Source organism: Hylobates moloch, unplaced genomic scaffold, assembly GCF_009828535.3.
Source record: "Hylobates moloch isolate HMO894 unplaced genomic scaffold, HMol_V3 SCAFFOLD_2, whole genome shotgun sequence".
Lineage (NCBI taxonomy): Eukaryota > Metazoa > Chordata > Mammalia > Primates > Hylobatidae > Hylobates > Hylobates moloch.
The window spans coordinates 148811782-148838093 of NW_026652277.1; the positions used below are offsets into that span (position 1 = coordinate 148811782).

The 26312-nt window shown below is 39.5% G+C and overlaps 1 protein-coding gene across 2 annotated transcripts in view; it reads left to right on the forward strand.

Moving 5' to 3' along the window:
* Positions 1-2907: 2907 nt before the first annotated feature.
* AKAP7 (A-kinase anchoring protein 7) overlaps positions 2908-26312 on the forward strand; it is a 153042-nt gene continuing 129637 nt past the window's right edge. Inside the window, exons 1-2 of one of the 2 annotated variants that reach the window (XM_032159071.2) lie at positions 2908-3244; positions 12083-12214. In XM_032159071.2, coding sequence (XP_032014962.1) covers positions 2977-3244; positions 12083-12214 — 400 coding nt within the window. In that variant the 5' untranslated portion in view covers positions 2908-2976. The remainder of the gene's footprint in view (positions 3245-12082; positions 12215-26312) is intronic. The other variant, XM_032159064.2, reaches the window with a different exon arrangement.

Sequence of the window (26312 nt, forward strand, 5' to 3'; positions counted from 1 at the left end):
CCATTCCTCCCTGACTATTACTATAGAGCCCTTTTCTCCCCAGAGGACAATATACACTGGCACACTGCCAAAACAACTGGATTGGAAGGGTTTAGTTTTAAGCTACTACACTGTTCCTGGACCACGACTCCCCACCGAGATTTTGAAAAGCCTGAGCCAATTATTTTCTAGAATGTCACACATTCTGGATTGGTCTGATTCTTTCCTCATCATGTTATTTACTTATAACTCTAGCTCCTGTATTTCTGGAAATCTGAAAATTATATTTAAAGCCTTAGCAGCTTCAGGTGAAATATTTATGGCAAGACTACCTTGCAGTGATGCTATAGCTTTCACAGATTGTCCACCATTAATGATGCTGAGTTTAATCACGATAAAGGTGGTGGCAACCAAGTTTATTTACATGGAGTAAAAATACGCTCTTTCCTGAGCAATTACCAAGTATTTTGTAGGGGGTAGTATTTTGGCAATTCATAAATATCTTGGTCCACATTAACCTTTCATGTAACGGTTTTAGAATATATTGATGATCTTTGCATCAGCTACCAGTTGTGGTGGCAAAATGGTAATTTTCCAATTATTTTATGTCTCCTATATTTATTATTGAAAATTCTTCTGTACAAAGCAGCTTTCCCATACTACTACTTCTAAAAAGTCATGGTAAATGTTTCTTTCCCTTTAATTTTTAGAGTAAGGATACTAAGGAATTGTGTACTTGTCACCTCTAATGGTGGCCTACTAGTTTTTCTTCCTAATTTTTTGAGTATCATTATGGGTGTATAGATTTTGTATTCAGTATGTTATAATAATTACAGGTGTTACCTTTTATGATGTCAGATTATCTCCCATTTGCTCAAAGAAAGCTGTTTCTAGCTAGTTCTTGTGTTTTTGATAGTCCCCATTTGTCTTTGCTTTTTGGCACAAGAAGATGTCCAAGGTTCACCTTGTACTTCCCTTTTTCTAAAAGAAGCTCTGTGAAAAATTCCTTTTTCAGACTTGGTAATTCAAATGTTCCTCCACATGGGACGTGTTGATAAGACTCTATATTCATAATACTGGTGGTGAAAAATATGTGGCATTTGGGCTGATAACCTCTGCTTAGGTAAGAGAATGAAACTTCCATATATCTCTTGGTACACACCACAGGGGAAGAAAAATCTTTCTCCTGCCCATTTAGTTCAGTAGGTTGGACTGCGTAAATTAAATTGACAAAAGACAGATTAAGAGGAGAAAAGGATTATTACACATGCACATAGATGCTTCACAGGAAAGAACTAAAAGCCTAAAGAGGCAGTTAGAACTGGAGGCTTCTATACCATTTTAACGATGATAAAGTGTGGAGAGGCTAGACAAAGGAAAAGGGAGCTTAGCCTTTTTGCGGTTTGGAAAGGTTACTAGAAAATGTATGGGTTTGTTATGCAGGTAAGACTCATTCTCCTCTTTCTGGTATGGGTGAATGGTAAAGCTTTGCTGTTTGTTTGTTTGAGACAGGATCTGGCTCTATTGTCCACGCTGGAGTGCAGTGGAACCATCTCAGTTCACTGCAACCTCCACCTCCTGGGCTCAGGCGATCTTCCCACCTCAGCCTCTGGAGTAGCTGGGATTACAGGGGTGGCTCATCATGTCTGGTTAATTTTTGTATTTTTGGTAGAGACGGGGTTTTGCTATGTTGCCCAGGCTGGTTTCAAACTCCTGGACTCAAGTGATCCACTCGCCTTGACCTCCCAAAGTGTTGGGATTACAGGCGTGAGCCACCAGGCCCAGCCTGGTAAAGCTTTAAAAATAAAAATTTATGTCACCTTTACGAAGGGAAATTTATGTCCTGCTTTTAGGCAGAAAGGGGGAGGTCAGAGTTGTTCCTGAGTCTTTAGTTTCTTGTTTTCAGCTCAAAAATAATCCTTATGCTGAATTGGCATATTTGGGGTGGCATATCCTTATCCTCTTCACTACGAATGTGGACCACATTTTTGCAGCTTTTATTTCTGCAGTTACTTATGTTTCTTCTCTGATATTATATGACCAGCTCCATAAGTAAAAGACCTGTCTTACCTGCACATCCTCAGCACAGAGCTCAGGCATTAAATAAATATTAGGGGAACGGGTTGTACTTTCCTACCAGCCCATAAATGGGCATCAGAAACTCAACGTGTTAGATTTGAAAATCAGAGTAACTAGTTTGCTGACTTCTAGTGTGCAGCCTTTATGCCAGCTGTTGTGGCTGTGTAGGGGTCTTCTTTTCTTCCATCCCTATTCTAGGATGCATTCAACATAAGCGAAGTGTTATTATTCAGGGAAGGCGCTAATTTGTGGACGGATGCACCTAATGTTCTTATCCTCTGGTTTCTTCGCACTAAAACCAATCCCAGTAGCATTCTGTTTCAAGTGAAAGGTTTTTATTCTTTTAAACTAAGTAAATTTCTTTTTCTCCCAATTTACTCACAGCAGTACCTTATACAAAAACCAGCAACTGGTTTCCTCTTAATGTCTAAACATAATATCATTGTTAAAAATTAAAGACTTTGTCACAATTTGCATTGTTTAAAAGAAAGGTAAATAAAGTATCTCATTATACAGAAGTACAAGGTCTCGTTCTTGTACATTTCGCTCTTCCCAAATATTCTGCAATCAGAACCCTGATTGCAAAACTAAGCACATGGGTTCTAAAAAGACACCAGGCCAGAGAATTCTTTCATCCTAGTCCCAATCTCGCCCTTGAAAGCGTGGGACGGGAAAGGCTGCGCCACGGGAAATAAATGAGGGCTGCCAAAGGCCGTCGGAGGCCGCGGGGCTCGGGAGGCAGGCGAAGACCCAGCGTCGCATTGCAGAGTCGAGACGACCTGGGCTGCAGTGACGCCGCAGTCGCCGGCCCTAGTTTCCCCCGCCCTGCCCGAGCGCGGCCGCGCCTCTCGCCCGAATCCGGGTACCACCGGCGACTCGGGTCGGCCTCTTCCGGCTGGTTCCTGCGTCTGGCCTGGCATGCCGGTTCTGCGGCTGCTGCTGCCGCCGCGGGGGCTGCGGCTTGGGAAGCTCCGCGTTTCCGCAGGCCTGGCCTCCGCAGCCCGGGCCCCCGCACCCTGTCGCTGGACCCCGCCTCGGCCCAGCGCACCGCCCTCAGGCCCCGAGCCCCGCCCTGGCCTCCGCCTCGGCCTCGCCTCCAGCCCCGGGCCGCGGCCCGCCACCGTCGCTGCCGCCAGCCCAGACGCGCCGCCCGCATGCGCCGCGACCATGGAGCGCCCCGAAGCGGGTGAGACCGGGCTGCCCAGCGGGCCGGGGCCAGGGCGGGGGCGACAGGAGCCGCGGGGGCTTGGGCCTGCTCTGCGCTCGACCTCTGGGAGGGCCTGACCCGCGCCGGCCCTTCTCTGAGTCTCCCTCCATCCCAAAAGGACTCAGGGTAGCACCGAGGAGCCCGGTGCAACCGGGGTATACATCAGTGCTGCCTGTAGCGAAGCGTTTGAATGCACGCATTGTGGGTTCGACAGGAGGCGGGGGTATGAGCCCATCCCCGAGTTTCACTTTTTTTTCTCCCTTTCTCATCCTGTGACCCTTTGCACAAAGTTCATGCCAATACACATTCCTTCCGACGGTGTTGATGTGGGTAAATGTAGACAAAACCTAGTAAAATCTCGATTTTATCTTATATCACAAATACTAAGCACCCGAACCACCATACTGTCTCATTTAGGATTTTCTGCCGGGTTTGGACATGACCGCTTTTAAAACTGGCGCCAAGTCTACACTAGCGCCCGGAATGAATTTCCAGTTTGGGTCAGCGTTTGTTGTGAACTGAACTTTGTGAGTAGAGCGAGTTAGGGATGGACTTTCAGTAAAAGGGTCCGCAAACCAATTAGGGAAAATGTGCGCCTCTGCAAGAGTTTCACAGGATAAACTCATACAAGAGTATAAAAAGCATAAAAACGTTAAAGTGTGCTGTATAAATAGCAGTTAACTCGTGTAAATATGTTTACAATAGTTAAGTGAATGATGACAGTGAGTTTTTGAATTTAGGAAATGCATGGGAATGGAAATTGTTAAGGAGAAAAGGGCCATACTCCAGTTCCTTGTTTAAGTGCCGTAGCTTTGCAATTCAGGATCCTGTTAGCATATCTGTGTATTTTCCTTACTCATAAAGTTTAAGATGTTTGTGGAGGTTACTTCCTCCTTTCATCCATTTTCGGACACTATTAACTTGTTTTGTCCATTTCTCCCTAATAATTTGGATTTTACTTTTGTTCCCTTTTTATGAGGAGGAAAGGAAAGCCTGGAGGTCAAGTAACTTGTTGATTTCTACGCAGCTGTTAACATTTACTAACGTGTAAGATGCTAATACTATTTTTAGTAGCTAAGCCAGGACTAGAATGGATGCCCTAGGCCCTTTCCAGTTGTTCTTAGGAATAAACTTATTTATGTATGTATATATGTATGTATGTAGAGACAGGGTCTTCCTCTGTTCCTCAGGTTGAAGTGCACTGGCGCGATCATGGCTCACTGCAGCCTAGATCTGCTGGGATCATGCCGACCTCCTGTTTCAGCCTCCCCAAGTAGCGGGGACTACAGGTCCGTGCCAACATGCCTGACTAATTTTTGTATTTTTTTTTTGTAGAGACGGGGTCTTGCCATGTCACCAAGGCTTGAACTCCTGGGCTCAAGCAGTCCTTCTCTCAGAGTGCTGGGATTACAGGTGTGAGCCAACTTGCTCAGCTGGGATAAATTTACTATTTACCTAGTAGAGTGATGGAGAGACTTACTTAACAAAATTGAGTAGTCATTTATTATCCAGATAGGAAACTTGCATTTTGTGTGACAGTGGGCGAACTCTCCATACCTTTTTCTCTCTCTCTCTCTCTCTCTCTCTTTTTTTTTTTAGAGACAGAGTCTCGCTCTGTCGCCCAGGCTGGAGTGCAGTGGCACGATCTCGGCTCACTGCAACCTTCGCCTCCCAGCTTCAAGCGATTCCCCTGCCTCAGCCTCCCGAGTAGCTGGGACTATAGGTGTGTGCCACCACGCCCGGCTAATTTTTTGTATTTCTAGTAGAGATGGGGTTTCACCGTGTTAGCGAGGATGGTCTCTATCTCCGGACCTCGTGATCTCCCTGCTTCAGCCTCCCAAAGTGCTGGGATTACAGGTGTGAGCCACCTTGCCCGGCCCTGTTGGCCTATTTTTGGTAAAGGCATTTGCTTCACCTGTATTTGAATATTTGCATATGTTTAAAGGTATGGTTTTATAATATACTTAAAATGTATGTATTGTCCTTCTTAGAAAGGTAATATTCAATTTTGAAACGTTTGAATAGCAGAAATGAGAAACATATGAATATATTCAGCATAGTGGTAGCATTTACAAGCAGTTTATACTGTTTAGCCTTTGGCCACGTAATTGTAAATCAGAGCATATGCAGTTTTATATTTCCTTTCTAAAAGCTTGGCGTTTGTTGTTAGCTTTTTTCTGTCATTGCATTCTTCATAGTCATTGTTCGTAGTTGTCATTGTCATGAGCATGCTTCGTTTAAACATTTCCCTATTTTTTTCATTGTTTCTATTTTATTGTACCCAGTCACCATCAATGTTCCCCCTACCCATTCCACCACCCTCCCCATCCTCTGGTAACCATTCTTCTATTCTCTATCTCCATGAGTTCAAATGTTTTAATTTTAGTTCCCACAAATAAGTGAGAACATAGAAAGTTTGTTTTTCTATGCCTGGCTTATTTCACTTAACATAAGGATCTCCAGTTCCATCCATGTTGCAAATGACAGGATCTTATTCTTTTGTATGGCTGAATAGTACTCCATTGTATATATGTACCATATTTCCTTTTTCCATTGGATAACCTAAGTTATCCAACACTTAAGTTGCTTCCAAATCTTGGCTATTGTACCATTTCCCTGTTATTAGGCATTTAAGTTTTGTTCCACTTTTCCTTTTTTTGTTTAAAGAAAGCTGTGGTGAATCTTTGAACATGGGTGATAGATAACCAGATAGCAGTAAGAATAACATCAGAAGAATATTTTTGTGGCATCTGATCTATTGCCAGATTGCTTTCTGAAAGGATTGCCTCCGTTTACATTGCTATAGTCAGTGTATAATAAGGTGGCAGTGTGCGGTGCCAGAAAGGGCATAATGGTCATAGAGTGACTGGATTCCAGTTCCAGCCCCAAGACCCACTAGTTTTACCCTTGAGCAAGTACTTAATCAGCTAGTTTGTAAAATGAGCATCATAATAATACCTCTCCATAGTGTGGTCATGTGGATTAAATGAATTCCTCCCAGTGCTTCCAGCTGTGCCTGGCTTCAAGCATGCACTTAAATGTTAGCTGTTGTTAGTAGTGGTAACAGACATATTAATAGTTTACCAGCTTCACCTCATCTTTATGTTATTAATGCATTTGGAAGCATAACTTTTATTTGGATTTATACAAAAGATAGAATTTTAACTATGGTTAGAACAAATTGTAGGAGACTTTTAAGTGCTCAACCCAATGAACTTAAAAGGGTTTAAATGCTTTAAGAGTTGGTTATTTTAAGGCAGTTTTCCAAAAGCAAAATATTTATACCTTCTATAAGAGAAAGTGTAGTTATGACTGATGTATTTAATTCACATCTACCAACCTTTGCCCAAACACTAGAGCTTAGAGAACTGGAAGAAGTGTTCTAAATATTGGTTTGAGAAACATTGTTCTATAGAATGACCAGCAGTTCTTTCAAGACTTATTTGAAAGTGGCACTCCTTTTTTTTGAGTTAATAATTCCTATCTCAAAAATTGTTGAGTTAATAATTCCTATTATTCTATAGCTTAAGAGAAGATAGTTGTTTGTGTTTCTAGTTCTAGACTCCTGTGGATTTTGATGTAACACTGCATTTGAGTTTAATATGCTTTATTTAGCAAGGTTAAGAATGATGTTGAACAAGTCATATTATGCTTTAATTTTTATTTTCATGTCAAATAGGATACTAGTACTTTTCCTTTATTCATCTGGTGAAAATGAGAGAATCTTTGATGTGCTGAGGCTGCCACTAAATACCAGGAATTATTTTTCATGGGCAGTGAGATAGCTGTATTGCATTGTAGCTATCTACACTAGCTACTAGTGACTTATTAACCACTCTCAAATGTGGACTTACCTTTATCACATTTATTCATTCAGTAAAAATTTATTGAGCACCTATTGTGAGCTGAACTCAGTGCTAGGCACGGAGGAATCAAAGGAGAATAAGACAAGCTTTTAAGGAACTTCGACTATGGTGACCACACATGATGGAGTGCAGTTATAGAAAGTTGTCCCTTTCACTTTCAAAAGTGTCCTGGTTTGGTGAATTGTATGGTCACTTTACCTTAGAATCTAATGGATAAGACAGATAAACGGACATGTATAACATAATGTATACATGCAGTGATTGGAGGAAGCACTAGGTGCCTAGAAGATTGGATTACCTAACTCAGCCCTGAGCTGGGGATCTGCGAGGTTTTCCCTGACGGTAGAGGTCTGATCTAAGGTTTTACTTTGAAGTTGATTGTTCTCAACTGTTCACACAATCTCTTAGTCTGGTGTGAGGTCAAGGTATAGAAGAAGTGAAAGGGGATCTTCTGGAGCAGTGGTTTTCAATTGGAAAACCACTCTTGCACATCAGAATTACTCTGCAGAGGTTTAAAAAAATACCAGAGGTTGGCCTAATCTCCAGAGATTCTGATTTAATTGGCTGCAGTGACACGCATGCGTTCTAGTGATTTTTTAAAGCTCTGCAGGTGATTCTAATGTGCAGTTACTATTATTGCCATTGTTACTGTGTGATTCTCTCTTTGGTATAGCCAGAATGACATCCATAGCACTTGCTGTCTAATTGTTGGTGATTAATTGAGCTCAGGAGAAATTAAAAGTTAAGCGATTTCACGAACTTTTCTTATTTAAAAATTGACTTAATTTAATTCATCATTGTATTCTTTCTTTTGCCTTCAAAATGTGTTGAAGCCCAAAATTAAGTTTCCTCTCCCTCACTTATTGCTAAGAATCTATATTTCCAAGTAGCACAAGAACTTGGAAGCTAGTAGTGAGATGATGGTGTTAAATAGGTCAATTTTATATCACTAAATTCTTAGATTGAGAATAAAATAGAAGAAAAACAATAGTTGGGTTTATTTCATTTTGTTCTGATTTTCATTCAGCCTTGTTTCTATTTAGTTGCATGTTTTATTGCTAGCTTTTCAAGTGTAACATACATGGTCAGTGGTGATCCTTTATGTGTAGCTGCAAGTGCTCAAAGGTACAGGATGTGTATTCATCTATGAAAACTTTTATTTAAGCCTAAGCTGCATTTGCGTTTTTAAAACACAAGCATAAAAATAGAAAAGAGGCATTTAACTTGTTCTCGCATTTTTCACGTATTTGCGAGTTTATGAATAGACTCATAGTGAACTGACGTTTGTTGAACACCTGTGTACGAGGCATTCATAATTCCTAAAATTTGAACTGTAATGTAAATAGTGACATTATTAAGAGTGTACTATTAGGGTTTTTTGGCATTGAACTTAATTAATTAAAAAAAGGCTAAGTTGTTTTTTGCTTTTATCCAGAACATAGTAATATAGTTTGGATATTTGTCCCTCCAAATCTCATGTTGAGATGTTATCCCCAGTGTTGGAGGTGGGGCTTGGTGGGAGGTGTTTGGGTCATGGGGTGGATCCCTCATGAATGGCTTGGTGCCCTCCCTGTGATAATGAGTTCAGAAGAGATCTAGTTGATTAAGAGAGGCTGCCACCTCCACCTCTCTGTCTTGGTCCTTTTCTCACCATGTAACACATTGGCTTGCCTTTGCCTTCCACTATGATTATAAGCTTCCTGAGGCCGTCACCAGAAGCAGATGCCGGTACTATGCTTTGTGTAAAGCCTGCAGAACTCTGGGCCAAATAAACTTTTCTTTAGTAATTACCCAGCCTCAGGTATTCCTTTACAGCAATGCAAATGGACTGAGACAGAAAATTGGTACTAAAGAGTAGGGTGTTGCTGTAAAGATACCTGAAAATGTGGAAGTGGCTTTGGAACTGAGTAATGGGCAGGGGTTAGAAGAGTTTGGAGGGCTCAGAAGAAGATAGGAAGATGAGGGAAGGTTTGGAACTTCTTAAAGACTGGTTAAGTGGTTGTGACCAAAATGCTGATAGAAATATGGACAGTGAAGGCCCGTCTGACAAGGTTTGAGATGGATATGAGGAAGTTATTGGGAACTGCAGTTAACGTCTCTATGTTTGGCTGCCTTGTGTCCATGCCCTAGGGATCTGTGGAAGTTTGAACTTAAAAGTGATGACTTAGAGTATCTGATAGAATAAATCTCTTTCTTTGTTTCTTCTTTTTTTTTTTTGCAACAAGGTCTCACGCTGTCGCCCAGGGTGGAGTGCAGTGGGAAGAAATTTTTGAGCAGCAAAGCATTCAAGAAGTGGCATGGCAGCTTCTGATGACCTACAATCAGATATGGGAGCAAAGGAATGACTTAAAGTTGCTTTCCTTATAATTAAAAGGGAAGCAGAGCATAAAAATTTGGAAAATTTGCAGCTTAGGCTTGTGGTAAAGAAGGAAAAAGCATTTTCAGGAGAGGAATTGAAGTGGGCTGTGAAGGAACCACTTGCTAGAGAGATGAGCATGACTAAAATGGAGGCAATTCCTAACAGCCAAGACAACGGGGAAAAAGGCCTTGAAGGGATTTCAGAAATCTCCAGGGCAGCTCCTCCTATCACAGACTTGGAGGCCTAGAATGGTTTTAGGGGCCAAGCCCAGGGGCATGCTGCCATGTGCAGCCTTGGGACACTGCTCCCCACATCTCAGTTTCTCCACCTCCAGCTGTGGCTCAAAAGGCCCCAACTACAGCTCTGGTCACTTTGGAGAGCACAAGCCACTGTAAGCCTTGGAGGCTTCCATGTGATGTTAAGCCTGCAGGTGCACAGAATGAATGCAAGAGTGAAGGAGGCGTGGCAGCTTCCACCTAGATTTCAGATGATGTACCAGAAAGCCTGGGTGCTCAGGCAGAAGCCTGCTGCAGCGGTGGAGCCCTCACAGAGAAACTCCTAGGGCAATGCTGGGGGGAAATGTGGGATTGGAGCCCCCACCCAGAGTCTCCACCAGGGCACTGCCTAGTGGAGCTGTGGGAAGGGGGCTGCCACTGGCAGCTTACACCCTGAGCTTGGAAAAGCTGCAGGCATTCAATTCCATCCTGTGAGAGCAGCCACAGGGGCTTCACCTTGCAAATCCGTAGAGACAGAACTGCCTAAGGCTTTGGGAGCCCATGTCTTGCTCCACTGTGCCCTGGATGTGGGACGTGGAGTTGAAGGAGAGCTTTGGAGCTTTAAGGTTTGTTGTCTCCCCTGCTAGGTTTTGGACTTGTGTGGAGCCTGTTGCCCCTTTTGGATTTCTTTCTTTTGGAATGGGAGTGTTTATACAATACCTGTACCACCTTTGTATCTTGGAGGTGAATAACTTCTTTTTGATTTTTCAGGCTCATAGGTGGAAGAAACTTACCTTGAGTCTCAAATGAGACTTTGGACTTTTGAGTTAATGCTGGAACGAGTTGACCTTGGGGGACTATTGGGAAGAGATGATTATATTTTGCAGTGAGATTTAGGTGGCCAGGGGCAGAATGATAATAGTTTTTATGTTTGTCTCCTCCAAATCCCATGTTGAGATGTAATCCCCAATGTTGGAGATGGGGCTTGGTGGGAGGTGTTTGGGTCATGGGGGCAGATCTCTCATGAATGCCTTGGTGCCCTCCCTGCGGTAATGAGTTCATGTGAGATCTGGTTGCTTAAAAGAGGCTGGCATCGCTGCCTCTCTGTCTTGCTGTTTTTCTTGACATGTGACACGTTGGCTTCCCTTTGCCTTGCACCATGATTTTGAGCTTCTCGAGGCTCTCACCAAAGCAGATGCTGGCACTATGCTTTGTGTACAGCCTGCAGAACTGGGAGCCAAATAAACCTCTTTTGTTTGGAAATTACCCAGCCTCAGGTATTCCTTTATAGCAATGCGAATGGACTAATACAACAGGGGTGTGTGTGTGTGAACAATAGTAGAGATTAATCAAATTGCAATAAAAATGTGTGTTTTTTGGCTTGTATGTTAACTGTGGCCTATCATCATAGCTATGTTGTAAGCTATATTCTTAATGGAGTGTGTTTTACAGGTATTGTATCTGAAAATAGAGTATTACAGGAGAATGAATTTAAGGACTTCTTTAACATCTTGAGTGGTAAATTAGTCTTTAGTAAATATGTAGAGTAAAAATTATATTAGTGTTCCAGGATTCTGTTCAATCTTATTAGTTCAGACAGCATTTGTGTCTGTCAATAAAGGCATGGGTTATAATGGCACTGGAGAGACCACCATCTGATAAATTTAGCAATTAACTTTATCAATTTAAACATACACCTTTCTCTTACCTCCACCCAAGGTATATATGGTTGTTCTACCCATAGCAAGAAAACAAAAAAAGACCAAATAGGAAATATGGCTTTAAAGTTAGTATATGACCATGGGAGAGGAGTTAGGGAAACTGTAAGATCATTTGCTTTTTAATAATTGAATTTTCAGAAAAGCATATTTAGAACCATGTATTTTTAACTAAATATCCAGTGTTAAATGTAATGATGGAGAGAAACAACTTAAAAGTCTTTACTGAAGAAAAAATTATAGGCTAGAACTTGTACAAATAAGAACACATAAGTGATATTGCTAAAAATAAGAATGAGAATGACTGACAAAACCTTGCTGGTTGTTTTAAAAGATATGTGAAAAAAACATAGTTTTAGAATTAAAATATAGGTATAAAAGATCTTGAGGATTATTGATTGACTCAGTTTTCATCTAATCATACATTGAATACTGTGTTTTAGAAAATGATTAAAGCTTTATAAGTGTGTACAAAAATACAGAATGTGGTATACATGTTTATATAAATAGCTTTATGATATATTTGAACACAAGTAGTACATTTCTTAACAGATGTTAATTTATATTGAATTCAGTGAGCTGAGTTATTTTCATTTAGGATATGTTTAAATAATAACAAGCTAAATAATCCTTTTTTTTCTGTTTGTGGTATGTTAAAGGAGGAATTAATTCCAATGAGTGTGAAAATGTATCAAGAAAAAAGAAAATGTCAGAGGAATTTGAAGCCAATACTATGGATTCTCTGGTAGACATGCCATTTGCTACTGTAGATATTCAGGATGACTGTGGAAGTAAGTACTTTATTAAGTAAACATGTATTTAGAAGCAATGAGTAGTAAATTTAGTTATATATATATTTTTTCTTTATAAGTTGTTTCACTTTTAATACTTATGTTTTTGAGTTTTAATTTTGATTTCATTTCATTTATTCTAGTTTTTTGAGACACGGTCTCGCTCTGTCATCTAGGCTGGAGTGGTGTGATCACAGTTCACTGCAGCCTTGACCTCCCAGTCTCAAGTAATCCTTCCACCTCAGCTTCCTGGTGGGAGGTAGCTGGGACCACAGGCATGTGTGCCACCATATCTGGCTACGTTTTTATTTTTTTTGTAGAGATGGGGTCTTGCCATGTTGCCCAGGCTGGTCTCAAACTCCTAGGCTCAAGTCATCCTCCTGCCTTGGCCTCCAAAAGTGCTGGGATTACAGATGTGAATGATCGTGCCTGGCCAAGTCTTGTTTTTTATTTAATAATTGTCTATATCTATTGGTATAATAATAATAATATAATATATTATTATATTCATATATAATGATAATCTGTGATAAAATAATCACAGATAATATTGACGTGTCTCACAAAATGTTGAGCCAGGTCATTCTTTAGTTTATAAGCTACTTCTGAAAATAATGGGCTAGATAATGCCCTTGATTATTGTGGAGCCACTGCTAATTTCAGCAGTACCCATTTATTTAACACATGTTTATTAGCTGTGTGGTATCCTCTAAGCACTTTGCTAGGCATTGGGAGGGTCCATCAGTGAACAAGATGGGCGTTATCACTGCCCCAAAGGAGCTCAACAGGCTAATAGTGAGAACAGGTCAACTTTTAATTAAATATTCATGTATTGGATCGATTCAGTCCTTTAGAGCTTCATTCACAAACTTTAAAGCAACAATGCTTACTTGATTGAAATACTGCTGGAATTACATAAATATCCAAATCTGTGTTTTGGCCAGATTCGGTGGCTCACGCCTGTATTCTTAACACTTTGGGAGGCTGAGACGGGAGGATCACTTGAGGCCAGGAGTTTGAGACCAGCCTGGTCAACATTGGGAGACCCCATCTCTATTTTAGCAAAATAAATAAATTAAAAAAAAATCTGTTTTATGTCATTGTAAAAACAATACTGTCCATGATATTTGGGTTTACCTTCACTGAAAATGTTAAAGATTTGACTATTGTCCAGGTTACTTGTGAGGAGGAAAATAAGGAAAAGCATCAATATATTCAAATGTTTATTGACTACATACTCTGCGCCATTCAACTGTTTGCAACCTTACATAAAGCCTTGCTGTGGTTTGATACGCTTTTTTCATGACTAGGGCTCTGTGGCATAACAAATCATCTGCTTTAGTCTCTTCATTTTGAGAAAAGAAAACTGACTTAGAGAAGTTAAGTAAATTAAATTCACACAGTGGGAAAGAACTAGTTATGGAATTTGGTTTCTGATTTGTTAGTCGTTTCTTTGATGAACATTTATAGCCAGTCATTGTGCTGGACATTGGGAATATTAAAACACACGACAGTCTTGAACGTCAAGAAGCTCCCACCTTCACTGGGGAGCCAGTCTGTTGACAGCTGTCATCTCATAAGATGAATGCCATACAGGCTGCTCTGGAAGTGCATGACGTGAGGATGTGTGCAGGGAGGCATCTAACCTGGGTGTGGGAGGAGAGGGTGTCCATGAAGCCTTCCTAGGTGTTTGGCAAGAGTAGAGGCTTGGAGGATGAGTATGAACTATTCAGTGCTCTTGAAATTATCTGACCATCAGAATTTTCTGCAGAGCGATGTAAAAGCACAGATTCTTCTTTTTCAACCTTTGCATCCTGCCAGGGAATCTTTTTGTTTAAAAATTTTTTAAAACATCTCAAGTAATTCTGACGCTCAGCCAGTCTTAGAAACCACACTACTCTTTATCACACTGTCTTCTGGAGGCAGTGAACCTGACTTGTATTTTGGGAAGATGTGATACTTAAAACGATTAAGTCTCTGGTATTTTATTAAGCAGTCTTTCCCATTCCATAATCCAAGGGGAGAAGGAATCAGGAAGAGGTGTTTCCTATATTTTCCTTTACAACTGCCCTGTAGAGAAGAACCATGTTTGTGAGTTTCACAGCTGTTGGGGAAACCTTCACTGAAGAATTTTCATACCTGTTAAGTAGAAGATACTCTTAGAAAAAAGTGAGAATAGCAAGGATTTAATGTTTTCCTCTTAATTTCCTACTTGTTGAGCAAATGAATATATTTAAAAAATTCAATCACTTCTTTCTAATTTCATTACTTTCTCTAATTTGGATATAAATAAAGAAGGCTTCTCATGAATAGCCATGCCCTGTGTGCCCACCATGGGCCTCACTCACCCGCGTTTCTCCCTCTGAGCCTTGTTCCAGTCTCTGAATCACTCCCATTGGAGTGCATAAGTTAGATTGGAACAAGGGATGAGTCTGTTCATTCTTCCAGCTGCAGGCACTTCTGATTTATACCTATCTTACATATATCTAATGTATATGAACACATAGCTTCTACTAGCGATGGAAAGCAAGATACTTCCAGAATCCCAGAGAGCAAATAGTGTTTCTGTGGTCATCATATTCTTATATCTCTACTGGTAGGGAGATTAATAGCCACTGGGACCAGAAAGAAGGAAGGGGCTGGATGCGTTTGTGGCATGCATTTCATTCCTGCTCTGAAAGCAACAGCTGTTTCCTCAGAGGATGTGCATTGGAAGGATGGCCAATTCTTCATATGAACAGGATCTTTTCTCTCTAGGATATGATATATTTTTTACCAAAGAAATGATGTTATCTATGTATACTAGGGGCTCAGGCCAGTCCACAAAAGTCTACTTTTAACTAATATATACGCTTTTTGATAATTCAGGCTTTATGAGTTAAAAGTCTTTGTGGGTTAGTCTAGACTCCAAACCACCATGTATTATATTACTTTTGTGGGAAGATGGATTTAAAATTCCAGGCTCCAACTTATACATGGGCAGTGTGGTACAAAGAGAAAAACAGAAAACTTGTGTCTTACGTTTTGGTTACTTCATTATCTACTTGGACCTTCGACACTTAAAGTGTGGATAAAAATTCCCTCCTGTTTATCTCATAGTGTTGCTTTCTGGCTAAAAAGAGATAATGTATGCAAGAAAGAAGCTAAAAATGTAAAATAATGAATAAATGTTATTTATAAAACCTTTGAAACGTACCCCTTTGTTATTTGGGGACAAACTTACTCTCTCATTTTTATAATAGCATTTACTAAAACACTAAGGAACAAATAGTACAATTCTTTGCAAACCAGAAACTACTAACTAGTTTTTCTGAAGTGAGATTTTTATAGAAATGTACAAAAACTGGGAGTTTTATTGCCAACCCTTAAACCTTAAGAAAGATATAATAATAGTGTTTGTGCCTGAAACACAATATAATTAGTTTGTGGCTTGAATGGACTGAATTTGGCTTTCTTGTACGTTTAGTAATCAGTCTACTCATTTGCTCCATGGTAGATGGCAACCTCAGAATTCTCAGGTTGTTTGTTGCCTGTGATTCCTTCAGTTTTCTTTGGCATGTGGAAATTGCGAGTTAACTGCCAAGAAATTCTTGCTAATAGACACCCTGGCAGAGCAATGAGGAAGGTAGTGCTAACAAAAACATCATGGGAAGGGGAATCCTTGGCAGTAGGAAAACTCCCCTTGAAACAGTTAGTGTCTCTCGATTGTCAGCTGCGCTGCCTTCAGTGCGAATGTGGTATCTTGATTAGGCAGCATGTGGTCTGGTTGGGTGAGATGGGTCTTTACATGTTTTGGTTAGTTTTGAAGAAGAGACTTTTATTAGGGTTATAGTTTAGAATATTATAATAAAAATTAGAAGATAACATGCATTAGAACTAAATATGAGAATATAAAAGTATATTAGAAGTAAAATATCCAAATGTGTGTACAATGGCAATCTTTTAGAAATGATGGGGAGGCTGGGTGCCATGGCTCACACCTGTAATCCCAGTACTTTGGGAGGCTGAGTTGGGCGGATCTCTTGAGGTCAGGAGTTTGAAACCAGTCTGGCCAACATGGTGAAATCCTGTCTCTACTAAAAATACAAAAATTAGTGGGGCGTGGTGGCACATACCTGTAATCCCAGCTACTAGGGAGGCTGAGGCAGGAGAATTGCTTGAATCCGGTAGGCAGAGTTTGCAGTGAGCTGAGATTGCGCCACTGCATTCCAGCCTGGGCAACACAGCCAGACTCTGTCTCAAGAAACAAAACAAAAAAAGAAATGATGAGGAGACAGTACAACCTGTGCCACACCTTTGGCTCCATAGGGTGGACACGTTTTAGGTTTTAGGAGAAAATCCAGCTTAGTGCCTGGTTGACTTGGATGGGGTCTTTGCTGTTTACAAGGGAAATGTTGTGGGTCAGTTGATTTTATAAACCATCCAGGAAAGCATTTGGGTTGCTGCTGTTCTGCATCTGAAAGTAGAATGGAGAGTCATTCTGCTGTTGGGAATAGCTTAGTATGCTTCCCACGGTGTGACTTTGTGGAGAGTTTTAGTTTAATTGATTCTAGTCTCTTAAGGGAATCACAGTTCTTAACTATCAAGCCACATTTATTGAATTTATTTAGGGATGGGGTCTCACTATGTTGCCTAGGCTAGTCTCAAACTCCTGGGCTCCAGTGATCTGCCCACCTCGGTCTCTTGAGTAGCTGGGAAAACAGGTATGCACCACTATGCCTGGTCTTAAGCCACATTTAAATCAAATCTTTTGATTTTCTTTTTTTTGTGTGTCATGTCTTCCCTAAATGTGGTATTCAGTTCTCCTTAGATTAAAATGCTTATAATTCTTATTTTACCTCACACAGAATTCTACTCTGTAATAACTGAAGATTTTGGAGATATGGGAAATCGTAATTTTGCTACTTATTAATCCTAACAAGTTGTTAGCTGGAAACCATCATTCTCAGTAAACTATCGCAAGGACAAAAAACCAAACACCGCATGTTCTCACTCATAGGTGGGAATTGAACAATGAGAACTCATGGACACAGGAAGGGGAACATCACACTCCGGGGACTGTTGTTGGAGGGGGGAGGGGGGAGGGACAGCATTAGGAGATATACCTAATGCTAAATGACGAGTTAATGGGTGCAGCAAAACAACATGGCACATGGATACATATGTAACAAACCTGCACATTGTGCACATGTACCCTAAAACCTACAGTATAATAATAATAAAAAAAGAAAATTACGTGAATTAGGAGTTTTCTAGTTAGATTTCATTTCAATAAGGAATTATTGTTGAATATACATTAGATTTGCCAAATGCTTAAGCTACCCTGGAAAAAAAAATAAATAAAAAATACTTAGATTTTAAACATCTTAAAATATAAATTGAAACTTACCTTCACCTAAAACTTTTTTATACAAAAATGCTGTATCAAATAAAGATTGAATCTTTGTACTTGATATAATAGGTGGTTACCCTGAGTCAGTTAAGAAAATAAAAGATAAATTGTTTTCTGCGTCCTCTATAATTAATTGGGGAAGCATATACTGCATATTCCAAATGTTATTATGAGAGAGCTTAAGGCAAATATCTGCCCCAAATAACATAAATGATTGATATCTTTTCTTTTGTTAAAAAAATAAGAAAATGAATAAAAATTGGAACAAGCCCAATCACTAAATTAATTCAACACATATTTATTGAGTGTGTTATGTACCAGGTACTGTTATTGGTGCTGAGCTGAGGATATAGTTAGTTCAGCTAGTGTGTACTTTTTCCAGGCTCAAGTTCATTCATTATCGATGACATTGACATAATAATGGTAGCTGTCTCACAGGATTGTTGGAAAGATTCAATTCCTCAATACAGGTTACGTCCTTAAAACGTAACTAGCCTCAGTACATTTTCATTAATTTAGTTTCACCAGGTTTTTTCTTACATATATTTGCTAAATTAAATATTTATAAAACATTTCCCTTTAAGAGAAATATTTTATAATAATAATATTGAGCGCCTCCAGCACATTGCTAAATGCTTTACATTTTCTTACATAATCCTCTTAGAAACTTTTTTTTTTGTTTTTTGAGATGTAGTCTGGCTCTGTCACCCAGGCTGGAGTGCAGTGGTGCGATCTCAGCCCACTGCAACCTCCGCCTCCTGGGTTCAAGCGATTCTCATGCCCCAGCCTCCCGAGTAGGTGGGATTACAGGTGCCCACTACCACACCCAGCTAATTTTTGTATTTTTAGTAGAGACAGGGTTTCATCATGTTGGTCAGGCTGGTCTCAAACTCCTAGGCTCAAGTGATCCACCTGCCTCAGCCTCCCAAAGTGCTAGGATTACAAGCATGAGCCACTGCACCCAGCACATAATCCTCATAGAAACTTAAAGAGGGAGGAGGTGAGATTTTTTTTTTTAAGAAAGTTTTAGTAATTTGCCAAAGATTATTGAGATACTAAGGGGGAATAATTCTATGAAATATATGGCCGGGTGCAGTGGCTCACGCCTGTAATCCCAGCCCTTTGGGAGGCTGAGGTGGGTGGATCACCTGAGGTCAGGAGTTTGAGACCAGCCTGGCCAACATGGTGAAACCCTATCTCTACTAAAAATACAAAAAATTAGCTGGGTATGGTGGCTTGTGCCTGTAATCCCAGCTACTCGGGAGGCTGAGGCAGGAGAATCACTTGAACCCAGGAAGTGGAGGTTGCAGTGAGTTGAGATTGTGCCATTGCACTCCAGCCTGGACAACAAGAGTGAAACTCAGTCTCGAAAAAAATATTCTATGAAATATAGAAGATAGTATTCTAAGTCATATAGCTAAGGAATTTTAGGAATGGTTACTTCGAAAATTTTAGCTGCCTAAATAACGAGAAAAAATAAAATATCAAAACAAATCTAATTCATTCTCAGCCTTTTAGCTAAGAGTAAGTGTGAAAACAATGAACCCACAATAATGGATGGATGACTTAATTTTTCTCATCGTTCATTTCTTTGTAGTTTTTGAGGGAATAAATAGAACTTGAGAAAAAATTAGATAATTTACATAAAATGACACGTGGTGCTTCAGTTAAACAAATAACACGAATCAGAGAGTTACAGCCTTTGTCAGCAAGACCAGATTCATTACAACACATTAAAATGGCTGCTGAAATCATTATGAAAATTAACAAGTGGAATAAATTAAATTTATAAGATGGGTTTATGAGCTGTACTCCAACTGATGACTTTTTTGCTAACCAATGAAGGTACTGTAAATAATCAGTTGAAAGGTCCTGGGCGTGTGGCCAAATTTTTCTACATTTTGTTCTATGGTCATTGATTTTTGAAATTCTAATTGGTAAACTAGATGATTACATAAATATTTTGTTCCTTATATTTTCTTTTTTTTATATTTTCATATGAAACTAAAAATAAAGAATAATATCCAGTTGTATTTTAGAACCTACATTATAATTTCAAAGTGAGAAATAAAATGGACTTCAGTAATGAAAAGCACACATATTTTATACTTTGACCATATATAAATAAACTTTACAGATAAAATCAGAGATGGTATGCAAACAAGAGAGAAGAAATATTGGGGCCGGGTGTGGTGGCTCACACCTGTAATCTCAGCACTTTGGGAGGCTGAGGAGGGCGGATCAGTTGAGGTCAGGAGTTCGAGACCAGCCTGGCCAACATGTGAAACCCCATGTCTCCTAAAAATACAAAGATTAGCTGGGCGTGGTGGTACATGCTTGTAGTCCCAGCTGTTTGGGAGGCTGAAGCATGAGAATCGCTTGAACCTGGGAGGCGGAGGTTGCAGTGAGCTGAGATTGCACCACTGCACTGCAGCCTGGACAACAAAGCAAGACTCCATCTCAAAAAAAAAAAAAAAAATAAGGCCGGGCGTGATGGCTCACACCTGTAATCCCAGCACTTTGGGTGGCCAAGGTGGGCGGATCATGAGGTCAGAAGATCGAGACCATCCTGGCTAACATGGTGAAATCCCGTCTCTACTAAAAATACAAAAAAAATTCGCTGGGCGTGGTGGCGGGTGCCTGTAGTCCCAGCTACTTGGGAGACTGAGGCAGGAGAATGGCGTGAACCCAGGAGGTGGAGCTTGCAGTGAGCCGAGATGGCACCACTGCACTCCAGCCTGGACGACAGAGCAAGACTCCATCTCAAAAAAATAAAAAATAAAAAAGAGAGAGAGATTGGGCTCAGTGTGTATCAAGTGTATGATAAATCAGCAGGGCTCATGGAATTAAGAAAAGTGTATTACAAGGGTTAGTAAAACTGTACTGTAGCAATAAATACAGGATTCCTTTTTTCCCCATCTGTCATTAGGTATTTAAAAACTACACACTGTCTGTGATGCCTAACCAAAGAAAATTTTAGATTATCCAGTTCAAAGGTAAGTTAAATAGTTACTGGTAAAATGATAGAAAACTAAATAAATTTAGACAAACCATGTCCTACTTTATTTTTGCCTGAAAGTATTCTGGGTTGGGGTTGTACACTATGTCATTCTCCTGATACCAGAATGGTTAGAGTTGTTATATGTTATAACCATTACCTTGAGAGATTATGGTTTTTTTTTCTGCAAAATGGATTTACAGGATGTTTGGAATGGCAAAAATAAGTTGCTACAGATGGGAAGACAGTTTAGTGTTAGATAAGGTAGAAAACAATGTAATGTCAGTGGTCTTTGAAATATTGTGTTAATTCTGTCCCCCTCTTTAGTATTGTTCATATTGGAGTGTGAGTAAAATACAGAAAAAGTGATTATATGTCTTATCTTCACAGTAAGGAATGTACTATACATGGCCACCCAATAAACAGTGCATGCAAAAAATGGAAATAAAAGTTTCATAAAACAGTACTTATACTTACTGTGAGCAGTATACTGTCTACATGACTTCTGTCCCATTCCATTCCATTCTTTAAAAAGTGCTCTTTATTGGCCAGATGTGGTGGCTCACACCTGTAATCCCAGTACTTTGGGAGGCCGAGGAACGTGGATCACCTGAGGTAAGGAGTTCGAGACCATCCTGGCCAATATGGTGAAAACCTGTCTCTACTAAAATACAAAAAATGGTGGTGGGCGCCTGTAATCCCAGTTACTCGGGAGGCTGAGGCAGGAGAATCACTTGAACCTGGGAGGCAAAGGTTGCAATGAGCAGAGATTGCTACATTGCACTCTAGCCTGGGCAACAAGAGTAAAACCCTGCCTCAGAAAAAAAAAAAAGTGTTCTTTATTATTTTCTAAGTTGATTTCATAACCCACTAGTGGGTTGATGCTTGCAATTTGGGAAAAAAATAACCTAGACGGTAGGTTTATGAGTCTCAATCTTGAATCCATTATTTAATATCACTGTGAATTGTCCTAATTAGTACAAGTGTTAATAGTTAGTACCTTTACCACAAATCACAGAAAGCTAGAACTGGAAGAGACCCCCTAGAGAGAGATTTTCTAAACGTTCCTCCCTGTCCCTGTTTTTTTTTTTTTTTTTTTTTTTGTTGTTGTTTTTTAATGTTGCATTGTAGAAACTTTCAAGCATATATTAGAGAGAACAGGAAAACAAGCCTCATGTATTCATTACCTCTTCTTTACTGGATTATTTTGAGGTATATCCCAGACATATTACTTTATCTGTAAATACTTCAGTATGTTTCTTTAAAAGGTAAAGAATCTTTAAAAAAAATTCAAAATATCCTTACTATACCAAAAAATACTGGTAATTCTTAGTGTCATCAAATAGCAAGACAATCTCTGATTATGTCATAATTTTAAAAAATCTGGATTATTTGAATTAGTTACCAAAATCTATGCACTATATTTAATTAACACATCTCTTGAGTCTCTTTTCATGTATACATCTCCTTTTTTCCTTTTGGGAATGTGTATGTGTGTGTTTATTGTTGAAGAAATCAGGTTATGTAGAAGTTTTGATATTCTGGTCATTTAACATTTTTTTCTGTCTCTTCTAGTAAACTGGTAGTTAGATCAAGAGGCTTAATTAAGTTTCTGATATTTGCAAGAATGTTCCAAAGATAGTATTTTTTTTTCTTTCTGAGAGACAGGGCCTCACCCTGTCATCCACACTGGAGTACAGTGGCACGATCATAGCTCACCGTAACCTCGAACTTCTGGGCTCAAGTGATTCTCCCAACTCAAGTAGCTGGGACTACAGGTGCATACCACAATGCCTGGTTAATTTCTAAATTTTTTGTAGAGATGGGGTCTTACTGTGTTGCCCAGGCTGGTTTTAAATTCCTTGCCTTTAGTGGTCCTCCCACCTAGGCCTCACAGAGTGCTAAGATTACAGGCATGAGCCACTGTGCCTGGCCAAAGATAGTATTTTGAATTTCCTGTAGTGTGATATCAGTAGGCAAATAATGTTTGCTTGTCTTGCCTTTTTGCAACATTAAGATTGATTAGTGGCTTCAGGTCTTATTACTCTAAAGTACCTATTATTAAAGTTCCCCATTAGCCTTCCATCTAATGGATCATCCATTGATGGTCCTTGGGTTGATCTATTACTTTGTTAAGCATTTTGAAATGGTGATATTCTAACTACCTTTTTGCATTAATTAGCTTGAAATTTCTGTAAGGAACTTTACCTTAGCTAGCTATTTAATTTCCTATATGACTATTTGGTTATAAGGAAAGATGGAATAAATGCTTGACTTTTTTCTGTTATCATCAGATATTTAGAATCATGTTTCTCTAGATTCCTCCAAAGGTGACCTGTGAGTTTTTGGCTTTAATTTTTTTTAGTATCATTAAGAATGGATGGATTTAAGCATATCTGATGTATTTAACACCACTGAAGTTTATTCTATTTGGTGCCCAAATTGTCCCATCTTTGGCCAATGAGAAGACATTTAAATTGAATTTAGAGATCTTCTCATATGATCCTAGGAGTCTTTGAATTTCCAGAACTCTCGTACATTGTATGCTCCAGACCTGGAATCAGCTCTTTCTCCAAGGATTGGTAAGATTTTTAAGTTCTCAGATAAACCTATTAAGTTACTTAATTAAAAGATGCTTGTTGGAAATCTAGTCTTCAGGTCATTGGCCTTTTCACTATCCAGTGCTGCCTCTATAAATTGAAACACAGTACTAGTCATTTTCTCAACTGCTGTTGCCTCTTCTATCTTTTGTAGAGTATTTTTTTCCCAGTACAGGTTTATAGCTGCCAGATTCACCATCCCAGCATCCTGTGTTGCTTGGGGTTAGCCCTGTGTGGTGATTTGGACAATGAAATATAAGGGCCCGGACGCTAGGAACTTATTTAGAATTGATTTGTAATTTTACCTTAAAAAAAGGGGTCTTGCTTTTGAAATTTATTTTTCAACATTATATTTAATTTAAAAAACTGTCCAGGGATGGGTGTGGTAGCTCATGCCTGTCCCAGCATGTTAGGAGGCCAAGGTGGGAGGATTGCTTGAGCCCAGGAGTTCAAGACCAGCCTGGGCAACATAGTGAGACCCCCACCTCTACAAAATGAAAAATTAATGAGCTGTGGTGGTGCATACCTGTAGTCCCAGCTACTTGGAGAGGCTGAGGTGGGAGGATCATTTGAGCCCAAGGAGTTCAAGGTTACAGTGAGCTATGATTGCATCACTGCACTCCAGCCTGGGTGACAGAGTGAGATCCTGTTTCAAAACAAAACAAAACAATGACAAAAAACTGTTCAGGGCAGGAAGGGATTCGGGAGATAAACTAATCCTTTTTTTTTTTTTTTTTTTTTGTTTTCACCCAGGCTGGAGTGTGCAGTGGCGCTATCTCAGATCACTGCAAGCTCCGCCTCCCGGGTTCATGCCATTCTCCTGCCTCAGCCTCCCGAGTAGCTGGGACTACAGGCGGCCGCCACCACGCCCGGCTAATTTTTTTGTATTTTTAATAGAGACGGGGTTTCACCGTGTTAGCCAGGATGGTCTGGATCTCCTGACCTTGTGACCCGCCCACCTCGGCCCCCCAAAGTGCTGGGATTACAGGCATGAGCCACCGCGCCCAGCCTGGAGTTTACTAAATGTTCTTTAGCAGATACAGATTTATCTTCCTAATTATGTTTAGTTCTGAGTATTATCTAATAATTATAATAGCTAATAATAGTGTTTACTTTGTACCAGGAAGTGGTCTAAATGTTTTTATGTATTAACTGACTCAATCCTCAAAAAGATCCTATGAAGTAACTATTATTATTATTCTAAAATCACACAGGGAAACTGAATAAAGAGAGTTTATGTGCTCGTCTAAAATCACACAGTCACACAGCTAGTATGTGGGAGAGCCAGGATTCTAACCCAGGTGCTCTGGTTCCAACTATATTAAAATTGGCTTTAATTTTCAGAGTACTAATTTATTAACACTAGGTGGTGGTGGGCTAGAAGTGTATTTAGAAGTGGATTTAAAATATATGTGTTCTTCATTAGCATATTTTGTAGCTTCTGTTTAAAATTAGTATATTCATATTACTGCAGTTAGATATAGGACCTTTTCTTAGATGTGTAAAGTTGCAGGCAGCCCAACAGTATATTGATTTGATTTGCCGTATTAAAACTCTTACGTAAGAAATAAAACCCAATGGCATCATGAATGGACAATTCACATAATTCTTATAACACAGATAAAAATGCTACAAACTATTTCTTAGTAATAAAATATGTAAAGTTCTGATAAGCTTACGTGTGTAAAAGAAACTAATAATAATTTATATTTTAAATGTGTATCCCCTAACCATGAAGAGCTATCATTAGCCACATTAATCATTAGACATATTGTTGAGAGATATAGTGATGAAATAGATGCACGAACACACCAGATAATTTTGGGTTAATTTATAATGATATGGTCAGATATATTGCCCAGGCCACCTTGCTCTTAGTTTACCCCATTTTGTAGGTCTTACAAATATATGTTGTGGAAAGAAAACACATCTATTTCCACACAGTCTTAGCTTTTTAATTTTAAACACGCTGTACTATTTTTCTTAGAAATTAGCATTAAAATACTATTTGAGGCATTAACTTAAAATTGTTTACTATTAATATCTCAAAGAGAAACAGAATAAGAATTATTTTTGCTCTGTGGTTTTATGTGTAATATTAACTAGTTGTGTAGAACTTCAGTAGAGAAGCAATTTGATACAGTAGCAAAATTTTTCTGCTTTTCTGTTTTATCATGTGTAAAATAAGGGATTCAGTTAAAGCAGGGTTGCATATGCACACAGGCACTGGGCTGTGGGTTGAGCCCAGACTTCTTTTCACAATCCTTCTTAAGGCATTGTGTGTGGGCAGTTACTGCGGTCTATTAGAGTTGATCCCAAAGATGAAACCAACCGAATAGGATTGAATGTAAGGTAAAGTGGTTCTTTCCTTCCTTTTTCAAAATAACACCTCAGAAAATATATCTGAATTTTCACAAAGTCTCTGTAAGGTACTCTGTTTTGTTTTGTTTTGTTTTTTTTGGAGACAGAGTCTCACTCCATTGTCTAGGCTGGAGTGCAGTGGCGTTGTCTTGGGTAACTGCAACCTCTGCCTCCTGGGTTCAAGTGATTTTGTGCCTCACCCTCCCAAGTAGCTGAGACTACAGGCATGTGCTACCATGACTGGGTAATTTTTGTATTTTTAGAGGAGATGGGGTTTCACCTTATTGCCCAGGCTGGTCTCACACTCTTGACCTCAAGTGGTCTTCCTGCTTCAGCCTCCCAAAGTGCTGGGATTACAGGCGTGAGCCACCATGCCCTGCAGAGGAACTCTATTTTGAACAGTAAACTACTATTCAAGAAGACATGGCTTGGAAGCTCAATTAATGGATTGTAGTTTTGCGTGCATATGGAAGCCCTGATAGAATCTGTTAAAAAAAAAAAAAAGATGACGGCATTTCATACAGATTTAGTAATTATTTCTGGGAGCATGCTTCATAATTAGAATTGTTAGATGTTGTAAATGAGTCTTACAAGGATTACTTTAAAAAGTGGTATTGTAAATGCTTCTCAAATTACCTTTTGTTAAGGATCAGTTTATTTTATTTTATTTATTTATTTTTATTTTTTATTTTTGAGACGGAGTCTCCCTGTGTCGCCCAGGCTGGAGTGCAGTGGTGCCATCTCGGC